At 35.8% G+C, this 13,955-nt stretch overlaps 1 protein-coding gene across 2 annotated transcripts in view; it reads right to left on the bottom strand.

Moving 5' to 3' along the window:
* LOC116485995 (sodium channel protein type 5 subunit alpha-like) overlaps positions 1-7,220 on the bottom strand; it is a 45,351-nt gene extending 38,131 nt beyond the window's left edge. Inside the window, exons 1-2 of one of the 2 annotated variants that reach the window (XM_032181880.1) lie at positions 6,899-7,220; positions 438-748 (exon numbers count right to left, since the gene is read on the bottom strand). In XM_032181880.1, the coding sequence (XP_032037771.1) occupies positions 438-737 (300 nt within the window). In that variant the 5' untranslated portion in view covers positions 738-748; positions 6,899-7,220. Of the gene's footprint in view, positions 1-437; positions 749-5,570; positions 5,710-6,898 lie in introns of those variants that run through there. The other variant, XM_032181879.1, reaches the window with a different exon arrangement.
* Positions 7,221-13,955: the final 6,735 nt, after the last annotated feature.

Raw genomic sequence — 13,955 nt, 5'->3', positions numbered from 1 at the left:
CATAGACTACTGGAAATATTTCAGATCTGTCTCTTCTAATTAGTATATTTGTAATTAAACAAAAGCATTTGCAGTAAGACCATGGTGACCTACCATTTAACAGCTATTGATTATACTACAGTAAGTCCAGCCCCTCAGACTTCATAGAAACTGCTCTAACAAAATATCGGTTATTTCAGAAACTATTTTTGATCAAAAAGTATGTATCCTATCTATCCTATATGTATTCTATTTTCATAATTAATTCTGATTGCTGACTGGGCCTTAAAATACCTTGTAATTAGGTTATATGGAGCATAACTCAACACTTCTACCCCAATAAATGCTAGTAATGTTCTGTCTACAGAACAAAGGGCAACTTCTGAACACAGCTTTTACTATCTTGTAAGAGATTAGCAGACCAAATTAAACCAAGAAATGCTTTTGAAGGTTTTAACCTTGTGATCACTATAGTATGGATCCAAATCTTCCAGGGGTTCCCCAACAAGCTCTGCAGGAACATCCCCATAGAAAGATGGCAGTTTTTTGTAGGTTTTCAGATCAAGCTGAGGAGTAGGTTTATCTTCTTCAACTTCTTGGTCACTACTCTCCTTCTTAGCTTTGGCTTTCTTCTTTTTTTTCTCAGCAATTCTGTTCTCAATTGCTGCCAAGGACTCAGGAGTGAAACGCTGGAAGCAGTTGGGTTCTGGTGGCCAAAACAAGGGATCCATCTTTCCTTCTATATATTTGTTTCCCATGCTAGAAATAGCTTAAAAGAGAAAGTTATTGATAATTACAAATTAATAGAAATAATACATAACTGAAATTAATACTAATTAGATAAATTAGTTCTTCGTTCTGTGAAACCCTATGTGAAAATAGAGCAAAAGCAACTAGAAACATTCATTTAGAAGAAAGGTGATGTAAAACAAAACCCGCAAAGACTAGCAGCTGATTCTGAAGACATCCTGTATAATTCAGGTTGCAGAACTGATGCTTTTTTCCTTCCTCTTTTCACCTGGGAAGTGACAAAATCCCAGCTCTATCAGAACTCTGACAATCACTGAATTTCTCTTTGTAGCAACTTAAGGTATTAGCAGCCTTGCACCTTAGTTACTGGGCTTTGCTAACAGCACTTCCATATCTGCCACCCCTCCTGCTCTCTTGGTTCACACAATAGTCTAATTGGAAGGGACCTTATATTTTCTTTAAAAAGAATATACCAGTGATTGACAGATTGTGCAATAATTTTGTTTTGGTTTTGGATTTTTCCTCCTCCTCCGGGAATTTACAAAGAAGTTCAGATCTGACAAGGGACCACAATTCAGAAATCAAAATGTACCACGGTAACAAATTGAAAGGGTATAATCAAACAACCATTATTCTGCAAAACCACACAGAGCCATTTCCAATCAAAAGATCAACAGATAAAGTGAAAACTCAACATGCTCTCTTCTTCAATTTTTAATAATACTAAGAAGATTAATTTTATTTTCAAAGAGATTTTAAGGACAACAGAGGGACTGGGTTTTTAGATAACTGCACTGACTGTAATAAAGGAAGTGAAGGAAATGTTTTCACTTAATACGAACATGGTTTTACTACCAAGGATTCAGAAGCTGAATTTGCAAAAAAAATGAAGGCTGAACCTGTCAAAAGTGGTGATGAAGAGCAAAAAAAAAGGTACATCGCCTTCAGCAGCAGTAACTGGAAGTTGTAATTGGAAAAATATTCATGTACAACGTGAGAGGATTTCTTCAGAAGAGATAGACAAGTGCTGTCATTGTGCTCACATGGAACAACACATTCGGCCCCTTCATCGCCTGCCAAGCATTTGTACGTTGTGGCTTAGGTTGGGAAAAAGGAAGTTACGAACACCTGTGACTGAAAAAAAATCTTTGTGACTCAGACGGCTACAAATTCGAAAAGAGAGAGTAACTACTGGAAATTTCCTGAATTCAGTTATTAACTCAGCTACTTCAAGAGATGATGCTGATCTAGCTGAATTTTTAAGTCAAGACACTGAGAATTTTTAAGTCAAGACACTGAGATAAATCAAATGTTACCCTCAGAATTGATTTCAGTCTGGATTGGGCAGAAAAATCTCCTTAGCAGACAGATCTGAGGTAGAAGCTAGAAAACACTTGTGCCTAGAGGCAATGACACAGCACCAGTAGATGGGATTTCTTCTAGAACCTCGGAGATCAGACTGCGGTGTGTACATACAAGTTACCATGGGGAAATCCTAACCACACACTTGCCAGAACATGCTGCTGAAGGCCAGAATGCAAATCTATTAATTTGTATGTGTGAAATTCCCATTTAAATTAAATTAACAATTGCAAATCGTACAACACGTTCTGATATATCTGGTCCTAAAGAGATTGGTCCACCAGTAACAGGTATAAATTTGCTTTCACTGCTAAAGGACTACTCTCTACAGAATCAGGAATATAAAAACATGGCACCAAATTCACAATTTTTGTAATTAAAATGGAAAGTCCTTATTTTTCTCATATTGAGAAAAGGAACGGAATTGAGTGTAAATAAGCTGGTTGTGGTTTTAGGCTGGGCTAACTGGGTTAAGGCTGACTTAGGGTACTGTGAAAATGACACAGAATCTTTTTATGTCCAAAAAGAACCCACAAGGAATTCTAGATATACCAATGAAAAGTATACTGCAAAGAGATGAACTTGTCATTAAAATAAAAAGTGGACACATGGGCACTATTATAGTACAATTATCTGTAAAGTTTCTTAAGACAAAAACTATCCTTTCAGGACAACATTATCTACAACAGCAAAGTACTGCCAAAAAATGAGTCCATTAATACAATGTTTCGCAGACACAAATTAAAAATTGCTCACTGGTATAATGGCTAATTACTACAGATAATAACTAACAGTATTAGACTTTTAAAATGAACAACAAAATATAAATTCAAGCTTTAAATGCAGCTCCTTAATTTTCTTCTATTTATGTGAATTTCAGAATTTCTTTCAACTTCCTAAATGTATGTTTATAGGTGGTAGCATTCAAAAAATTGACCAATAAGATATTCAAAAGTTCATAAGAGGGGTATTTAAATTAACAAAACTGCTCAGTAAAACACCATCAAAATCTGTAAATGGTGTTTTTGATGGGAAGGTGTTCTTGGAATTTGATAGGAAAACAAACAGGAACATAAATAGAAAAATGTCTTTTTGGGGGGTTTCACTTAATTCTAGCATATATAATATTTAATCCTGACCCTTGAGTTATTTCTATCTGCTCCCTCATTTATAGCCACCAATTGAACATTTTCTGTAAGCATCTGGAGTTGAAAAAAATAAAGAATAAACTGCAATTATCTGCTTAATTTTTTATTTTTTTAATATGTATTTAATAGACTCTTTCACACAGACATATTCACACAAAGAATAAAAATGATTCCCTGTGGTAGGATTTTGTTTGCACAAAATCCGATAACTGTATGTTTAACATGGGTCAAAAAGTACCTTAAAATAAATGAATAAAACAATAATATAACATATAGCAATATTTACTATGAGAACCACCATCATAAGACCGCAACGATTAAAATCTGTGCTCTCATCAGAGTCCCGTTCCCTTATCAGTACTCACCAACAGCATTTCCAGAAAGCTTGTTTTAGCTCTGCATTTTAGCTTGTTAAAAGCTCTGTATTTTTCAAAATTCATTTCAAGTCGTGATGTGCAAAATCAAGTTTAAATAAATCTTATATCTGTTCAGACAATCATTATAACAAAATATCCAGAACCTAATACTTCCAAGTAGTTTATGAAAGAGTACTTAATGACACTGGCACCACATACATCATATATAGCTCTGGATCACATAGCAAAATTAGCCTTCCAGCTGTATCAATAAAATCAGTAGCCTTTTTAGTACCTTGACAACATAGAATTGCAAATTAACACATATTCAGAAACACCAAGATGCTGTGGATGGATGGAGTCTGTAGATAAAGACACCTTCACTGAGGTCCTGCATGTGAAAGAGGCATCTTAACTGTCACTACAGTCGGTGGATATCTAGTAGTAAGCACAGTAAATCCAGGCTGCAGAGATATTCAAATGAACAAAGGGAGATAACTACTTTAGAATGACCAAAAACTCTAGTGACGATGTATCTCCACTGTCTGTAATGGGATTTTAAACTCCTAGATCATGGACAGACAGTCTATTTAGACCCTTAAATGCGATCTTATGCTGAAACAGTCCATAGCTGCCCAAACTTTCCCTGCTGTTAAACAGACACCTCAAACACTTTGGAGTCAACTTTCCATATAATCTACAGGAACAAAACTGGATGTCAGCAAGATCAGTGATCTGCATTAGTTATTTCAGATTTCAAACTTTGTTTTTAACCACTTCACCACCCACAGGAAACACTGATCTGAAAACTCTCAATGTTATAAACGCCTTCAAACTCACCATTTACCTTACATGTGGATATGTGGATGCACTGGACATATATACCGTAATGAATACTCATTATTATAAATAACCACTAATATTAAAAAACAAACAAACAAACAAAAACATAATTTAAAAGGAATCAAAGCACTTACATATGCAGCTCAAATGTTTTTGAAACAAGAAACTGCAAGGAAAAAGAAAAAATGCAGCAACACTAGGGAACAGGCTAAGATTTCTCTCTTTTCTGTACTGTACAACACCCTGCAAAAAGCTCCTGCTATCACCTACTCAGATCCAATACAGAAAAAAAAAAAACACATCTGCTCTCAGATTACTGTTTTCTTTCTTCTATGTAACTACCAATAATTATCAACACATTTAACAGATTTATTTTATTCTTTTCTAAAAACAGTCTGGGAAATAGAACAAACTTTATTAGATTACTGCTGTTTCTAAAATACATGGTTATTTCCTCCACCTAGCACTTTGTTCTCCACTCTCCTCAACCTGCTTCCCCCCTACCAAACTTTGTGTTTTTTGTGTTGATAGCTATCTTTGTTTGTTTTTGAAACACAAGCTATTCACACTATCAATATAACAAAATCTGTTCACACTATCACTTCCAAAATCAGAAACAGGTGCAACAGGCTAGATGGTGAATTACTTTAATGTCTTGAAAAAATGACTCACCAGCATTTTCTTGAGATAAACATTCCAAATTTCTGCAGGAAAATAAATTGCACTATTTGAAGATAATTAAAGCTAAGATTAGAAAGTATGAAAGCCAATTTGAGGGCTACTGTGCATCAGCCAGCCTACCAAACCAGGAGTACAAAAAGCAGTCTGAAATTAATAAGAATTATATTAACATTCAGTTAAATGTTATACTGCTACATGTAAGCTAAAGGAATAGTTGTGTATTTTCAGCAATATAACAGTTCTACATTAAAGGCACACTTTCTTATGTACATTCTACCTGTATCTCAAATAAAACCACATCTAAGACCTAAAAGCATAGGCACACATATGTATATATATCCACAGAGAACCCCCTGAATATTTTAACCCAATACATGTAAATTAAAATTTAAAAAATTGCAATTGGTATTTCTCATAGTATACAAATATTTAGCAAAAACAAAACACTTACAGCATCCCCATTGAAATAAAAAGCCTTCACACTGGTTTCTTAAGCTAATTTCATATAGCTTGTTTCTTCTACGAGATAGGAAGTTTTCATTCTCTCACTGTCACCATTCTGTTCTAAAGAATATCCTGCCTACCTACCCAGCTCCCATCCAGAAAGTTTTCTTTTGTATTGGGATGCTTGGGGGAGGGCTGGAAGGAGGAGCTTGGCTGTTCTGGGAGCAATAAATGAAATTTTGTGATCTCACTGGGAATACTGTAAAAAAGGGAAAAAACTGAGAGGGTGATTCGTTTGAAGAATAATAACCTAAATATTACTCGATTATTTTATTTATTTTGAAATCACAGCTGCACTTACTAAAAGCACAGATTGCTCATGTTCAATGGGAAAAATATATGTAAAAACATATGAAAACAAAAGCTGTTTGCTTCCTATTTCCTCCTGAAGCTGATCTTTTAACCAGTTGAAACTTCCAGCATATATTACATATTGGGCCAAATTTTGTACTTCATTAAAACTTTTGGTAGAAATTGCATTTACAAATTACTGGGTTTCATTCTTTAAATTCTATTTATTATTATTCCCTTGCTGAGACAAAATCTCAAACTCAAATAGCTATATATGTATCTTATATATACAAAACCTGAGCTCGAAATACATTCAGTATTACATTATCCCATGACTTCTATAAAAACATACATGCCTTGTTTGAGCAAAATAAAACCACCATGTTTTTCCTCATACCCTGAATATCCTGAAATTAATGTTCATGTAAAAAATCTGCTAGCAACAGGTATTGGTAGCAACAGGTACAAATTACTGACAAGCCTTATTGCTAAGTACAATTATTTTTCTTACATCAACAGCACCAATTACTGTCCAATGACTATTTTACTGTTTATTGGATTGATCCTAAATCTTTGTGACAAATGATAAAGAGCTGTCATGGGTTTTGCTGGAAGAATTGCACTGAAAAAACTATGCTGTCCTTAAAAGCCAGGCAGCCCTAATGCGTGCAAACAGAAAAACAATTGTGATCAAACACTTTGCCTGATAGATACCATCAGCAAAGGAAACAACTAAAGATGGTTTTAAAGAAATAAAGATGCTAAGTGTTCAGTGATGCAAGCAACAACAAGGCATTTTAAGTTCAAGTGTAAGTTATTTTTCCTGAAAGCAATAGCATGTTCTCAAATTCAATTAAGAGAGCAGAATTTTAAATATCAGTAAAAGGTCATTCTGTAATGGCTCTATAACTGCTCTGGTCAAAATCAGCCACATTTTATAAAACTCCATCCTCCAGCATCGCTAAATACAAAACCCATCCTTACCTGAACATAATTCAGCTGCATCCTCTTCATCTACCTGACCCTCTGAAAAATGGGGCACAGGGACTAAAGACAGATCTCAAAGGAGGGCAAAGAGTTGCACCTCTCCCTTTTTTTTTTTTGCACACTATAATACCTGTTTTCTTCTCAGATTCTTTCATTAATCATCAAAATCTCAGAAAGAAAAAAGAGAAAAAAGCTCATTTAACAAAAAGATAATGTTCATTATAGAACCAACTAACTGTTGATTTAGTCTCCTTGTTCTTGCCATAGATCTGTCTCTTCCATTAACTGCAAAGCGTACTTTGCTTTTTCTTTTTTTCTATTTTTTTTTTATAGCTAGAGAACAAGAAAAAATATTTTTTTCTTGGTGGCATTAGTACATCACCATTAGTCTAATGACTGTGAGCACATAGATGTCAAGTGCTGAAAAAAAAAAAAAAAAAAAACAACACAGATTTTTGGATAGTTAAATGTATCTTGTGACTGTGCCACAACTCTAAACGTGAGATGCTGCTTTAAATTACTATTCAGATAAATACACTTATTAAAAATCTCAAGGCATTTGACGACTCATGCACATTGCATGACCCTCTTAACCTCCAGTTCTATCCAGCATCCTCATCTGCTCATTTCTTTCTTCTGAGAAATACTCTGTGGTGTAATCCTAGAAAAAGTTGTCTCCTATATTCAGTGGAATCACAGAGCCGCAATGCTTGCCTCTATCTTAGAGAAGCGTTTCACACTTGGTTTCTGTTATTTTCCTCATTTATAGGGATGATACTGTGTTATGTAAGCTCCTAACTTAAACTCAGCTGACTAGTAAATAACTCTTCAATCCAACACATAAAAGCTGAAAGCTGAAACTAGTCCAATGCAGACCAATACAAGCACATGTAATTTGACAAAAAGGACAATTAAGCACCCAAACAACTGGTGAACACTTGTGGCCTTCTCAAATACTCAATATCATTAGCATTAATTAGAGTAGGCCTTCATTTTCTAATCCTAGGTAATTCTTACCTAGCCCTACTTACAAACACAGTTTGAGAATTGGTAATAGATTTTCATAGTATAATACTTCTTTATAACACTTACTTGGAGTAGTGTAAGTTATTAACCCTGATGCTTCTAGCTCATAAATAATATTTCTTAGAAGCTGTGTAATGGTGGCAGGCCACTACTCAGCAATAAAATTTCACACTCCTTGGTAAATGCAAGCAGACATTTTTGCATCAGATATACTTGCAATAAAATTATTATTTGCAGGGATTTCTGTCTACTAAAGCTCCAACTCCAGAGAACTTATGATCCTCCCTCCTGTGTGTATCTAAAATCTGCAGATAGAGAGAGGCATGCCCGCAATTGGGGAATACTACAAAACAGCCAACATATCACATTAAGAGCTCTCTCTAAATAATGCACACACCCCTATTACAATGCAAACTCAAATGCATCCATTGCGGACCAAATTAATTCAGCTGCTGGACAGAAGCTTCAGGATTAATTTCAAGACCTAAATGAGCAAGAGATGCCAGGAATGCCCTGCATAAAATACCATAACCCCTGAACCGAGCGATATGGAACAGCAGACAAAAAGAAATACACCTTCTTTGCTATACCTGGAATGCATAATAAATAAATGTTATATGTAGAATAAAGCAAAAGCAGACAAACAAAAAACATGCATATACAGATTTGTATTATACAGAATACGTAGATTTATATTATACAGAATATAGATTTATATATTATACAGAATATATAATATGTAATATTTATATATTTATATACAGAATAATATATTTATATACATTTATTATGTTACATTATGTATATTTATATACAGCATAATATATAATATTTATATATTATACAGAATATAGATTTATATTATACAGATTAGGTAAAGGCCAGAGTTTGTCAGTGAGAAAAATTCAGGGGCTCAGGTCAACGGTCATGTCTGAGATACACTGAAGGTGTGCTCCAATCCCTATTAGAAAAAAAAGAAATAATAGTGTAAAGGATGTGATGAATTTCTCAAGGTAATAATTCATCTGATTCCCATCTTCCTTTCTTCATTGTGCACAATGAAATAAGAAATCACACGGACATGCAATTTGGTATTTGGTAAATAGCTAATTGGTTTTACAGAATAACAGGAAATAGCTTTTAGGGTAAGTACACATTAAATGCGTTGTTACACAAAGTAGCTTTCTGCCTAATGACCTAATGTACACTGAGTAAGTCTGAAAATTAGCTCAGTGCCTAACGTTCAAGCCACTCCATGTTTCTTCTCAGTATTCTGAAAAACAGTTAGGTATTTTTGAAGCATTTTGTATTTCTCAAAAGTAACATGCTTATTATAAGCATGCAAACATTGCTAATACCATTTCTGAAAGATTTCCAGTATTTCTGATGCACTCTTGCTTACACAGCTTACTCTTGAAGTCTCACCTTATATCGCATGCCTGCAAACATAGTTATGAAATGACAAATGGAAGAGCTCTACCAAAGACCGAGCATTTGGTTTTAAACATGCTTCTTACCATAGCTCCCTATAAGATTAAAGTCTAAATTTCAACTTTTTGTCAAGAATGCAACAATACCAAGCAGCTTTACAATCTGAAAACGAACTAACTGGACTTCAGTTCTGTCTGTCCCTCCTCTCCAGCTAGCTTGGGCATCTCATTTATCAAAATGGCTTGAGAATTTATTTTATGTCTTTGCTTCCAGATGCCATCATACTGGCACCATATCTTCTACTTACATTAAATGCCAATCATTAAAAATATATGTGTGGTCACTGTTTTGCTGTTGTATCCACAGAGCCTTTGCTCAGTGGCCCCGCTGTGATACGTGCTCAATCACCTGCCTGAGTGACTCCACCAACTCTTGTCCCTCTGTGCCATGAGGAAACTGGCTCTTCTCATCCAGCAGTCAAAAACAGAAGGATCGTAAACTGATTTGAAGTATTTTTCATTGAATTTCTACAAACATTCCCTCATCCTGAACCATGCAAGAAACATAATACAAGAAAATTGTGTGTCTTTAGACTTCCATCTAAAATCGTAAATTTATTTCAGATGAACTCTGCAACTTTTTGGACCTTAAACCAGCATCAGGACTTGCAGTTACAGACACACCAGAGAAACACAGCAAAGACTGTAACTATTGTACATTGTTCTGTGAATACATTTTTGTGACTTTTACAGCAGATTTTGGAAAGGAAGGAGTCTTAAAGATTATGTTACTTCAAAAAAAAAAGACTTGTAGAACATGATATCCCAGGAAAAATCAGTTGCACAATAAAATTTAATAGGATTTAAAATCACCAACTTTCGCACCCTGTAAAATACAGAAAAAATACAGCAATCTCAAACAGTTACCACTGAGTCATGCCCATAAATTATGTATTGGCTGCAATACTTTTGGCTTCAAGCTACGTAGAATCTCTCACGTCCTTTGGGGGATTTCTTCAGCGATTAGCTGGCCTTAAAAAGCATGTCTTCTTCATAGCTTGAATTTATGTAGCTCTTCTCCAAGCTACATAGCCTATTACAGCATTTCCTAGAAGATTAAAGAGCTTTTTGCTTATGAAAAACATTCTCTACTTTTATATTTAAAAACAGAGTTGGAAGTGATATCCTAAAGCCACCTTGCTCATGCGTTAGCCCAAACCAGCATCAATTATCCTGATGTAATTCCTGGAGATATTTCGCTACTTTCTTGTTACAACAGATGCTGATTCCAAAACCTCCATATGCAACATACTCTAGTGCTTCACTATGCTCACTGCCAACAAACTTGGTTTTTTTTGTGTTTCATATATTTTTTTCTGAACTGCAATTTCAGTCCATTACTTCTTGTCTTCATCATGGACATGTAAACAAATTTATTCCATATTTCTTCTTAATTATTTGAAAACTGCTATAATGGTTCATTTAATCTTCTCTTCTATAGGCAAAAACCATATGAATTTTTCACTCTAATTCCTGCTTCTCAGGCTCCAAATCATTCTTACAGCTTATTTCTAAATTCTTTTCAGATTTTTTTTTCTTTAATGCTGTAGCAGCCAAACCTCACAAAGAGGGGCTGGAACAACAGAGAGAAACAGCTGGCAAATGCTATAGCATTCTTCACCCTATCATTATTGAGGAAATATCTTTATATTTTTATTTTTTTACAGTGGTTACTTATCCAATAAACATCCATTTAGTTTTCTCCTCATCTCCATGTCCTGGCTTTACCTGTGAACCCTGCTCTGTTCTCTTACACGTCCTTTTTTGGCCCAACTTCTGTTTGCTTGCACTAGTGTTTTCAGAAATTCACAGTTTAGCCAAAGATTTTAAGGGAAATTGAAAAACAATCCCTGGACTCACATATCCATCATGTTGCTCCTCTGCCAAAACCCAGAGCTAACGTTATAAATGAGATGATCTCATCACTTTTCTAAAATGACACAAAAATCATGGAAGGCTCAAAGATTTACTGCAATTAATAAATAAATAAATAAATAAATAAAAATAAAATTACCTACCACATTTTAGTGTAATATTGTCTTTAGGACTCTGTAACAATTCAGACTTGCTAAACATATATACAGAAGCCTGAAACTTATCACTTATCACTATGATAATTCTTTTGTTTTAGCAGCCCTCAGCAAATATGACCTTTGTTGGACTATACAGTCTCCAGAGGTCACTTCCAACTTCAATGATTCTGATACAGTGATCACTGTGCATTTTTTTTTCTCCTTCGAGTAATTAATTCTTGACATGAAAGGTTTTTGAAACACTGTAGTATATATACTAATAGCAGGGACTATCCACAAATAGTCACACAGAGAGGAAAAGCAATTTTAAAACTGCACAACAATGTAAATAGCAAAGGTCCTCAGTCTATAAACAAATCTAATTTTAAAGCAAATATACAAAGCAAGAAGATTGCCCTTGAAGACATAATATGAAGATTAACTCTAGCAAGTGAATAATCTACTTGCGATTATGATTAGTAGGGTTTATGAATTAAATTATTCCATTTATTTTTTCAGAGTAACAGAAAAATCATAAACAAACGTAAATATCTTTAAGAGAAACGTAAAGAGAGAAATTGAAGTATGTGTGAAAATTATTGTGCTGTGAAAAGAATCTCAAACCTCATAATGGACTAATGCATACTGAAAGGTAGTAAGGCACTTGGCTCAGAATTTATTTAAGCTGAAAACTTCTTTGTTTAGTCCACAGTCCATTAAGATTACATAGGCGATGCATATCAGCATCTGAAATGCTCTGATAATTACCGTTAGTCTGAAGCTAGTACACAACTAAATTCTTGTTTCAAAATAAATAAGTAATAAAATAAAGCCTTATTTTTATCTAAGAGAAAATTGTGTTCAACAATAAAACTTTTCCATATTTGTCTTAAATGCTTTGAATCATATACTTCCCACTGCTGTAATAGCACAAAATAGTAGAAATACTGAAGTTAAGGAAGGGCTTTGGTCAAGGCAGATATCATTTCAGAACCTTAGCCTCCACTTGCAGTTGTGATGGTGACACAGTGCACTCAGCAATGCTAGAAAATGTGATCTATATCAAGATAAGCAAGTTTATATTACCATCAGTGAATGGCCATTGAATTTTCTGGTTATGGCTATAATCAACAATAAATGAACGTGAATATATGAAAATATATATTTTCCACTTACCCCTTTACCCATCTTTTTTCACGGTAAATTTTTGTCATTACCTATTACCAATCCTCCATCCAATTCACCAGTTCCTTTACTGTTTACAGTTCTACCATAATGAAGCAATCAGTGTAAAAAAATGCCTTCCAAGAAGACAGCCCTATACACAATTCTATACAGATCTTTACCCAGAATATAGTTACTTCTGCAACCCAACACTTGATGCATTAATGGTTTAAGTGCCAAAGAGATGCTTTGAAACTGGGAGGCGTATCTCTGAAAGTCAGTGTAGAACTTCATACAGCCATAAGCTCACAATTTCAGGAACTATTTTTACATTAGAAAAGACAATATGATCTTCCATGTCTCTCTAGGGAAGACAGATGAGTCTTTCCCATCGGTGGGAAAGACTTAAACGGGGGCTAAGCACTTGTCCCCCACCACAGACTCTTACTTTGGACCTTGGCTTTGGATCTGAGAACCATGAAGGGTGTGCGTAAAGCCTCCAGCACCTCAGAAGCGCTGCCGGTGAGCTGGAGCTGGAGCCCCTCAGGGCTGGGACATGGCACCAGCCTTGGGTGAGCACCTCAGCCCCAAGCAGAGCCCTCCAGACTGGGGAAAAGAACTCAACCCGCAGCCATGGCCTCTGGGGCTTTCCCAGGGATAAAAACATGGCTCTTAGGCTACCACACTGCATGGAAATTAAATAAATAAATAAATAAAATAAGCAGGGAGCAGCAACGCAGGTGAGGAGGTGGCCCTGTGGTCAAGGAAACAGTCCTTGACACAGTCCTTGGAGACCCTTTGACATAGTCTCCTGCAGTATTCTCCTGGAGAAGTTGGCAGCCATGGCTTGGACAGGTACACTCTTTGCTGGGTTAAAAACTAGCTGGACGGCCAAGCCCAGAGAGTAGTGGTGAACGGAGTGAAATCCAGCTGGTGACCAGTCACCAGTGGTGTTCCCCAGGGGTTAATGTTGGAGCCTATCTTCTTTAATATTTTGAAGACTTGGATGAGGGAATTGAGTACACCCGCAGTAAGTTTGCAGATGACACCAAGCTGGTGGAAGTGTTGATCTGCCAGAGTGTAGGAAGGCCCTGTACAGGGATCTGAAAATGTTGGGTCAATGGGCAGAGGCCAGTGGGATGAGGTCCAACATGGCTAAGTGCCAGGTCCTGCACTTTGGCAACAACAAATCCATGCAGTGCTACAGGCTTGGGGCAGAGTGGCTGGAAAGCTGTGCAGAGGAGAAGGATCTGGGGGTGCTGATTGATGGTCACCTCAACATGAGCCAGCAGTGTGCCCAGGTGGACAAGAAGACCAACAGCATCCTGACTGGTAGCAGGAATAGTGCAGCCAGCAGGAGCA

This window comes from Aythya fuligula, chromosome 2, assembly GCF_009819795.1.
Source record: "Aythya fuligula isolate bAytFul2 chromosome 2, bAytFul2.pri, whole genome shotgun sequence".
Classification (NCBI taxonomy): Eukaryota; Metazoa; Chordata; class Aves; order Anseriformes; family Anatidae; genus Aythya; species Aythya fuligula.
Note: the sequence above shows the minus strand (reverse complement) of the source record. Positions and strands in the feature narration are given on the sequence as shown.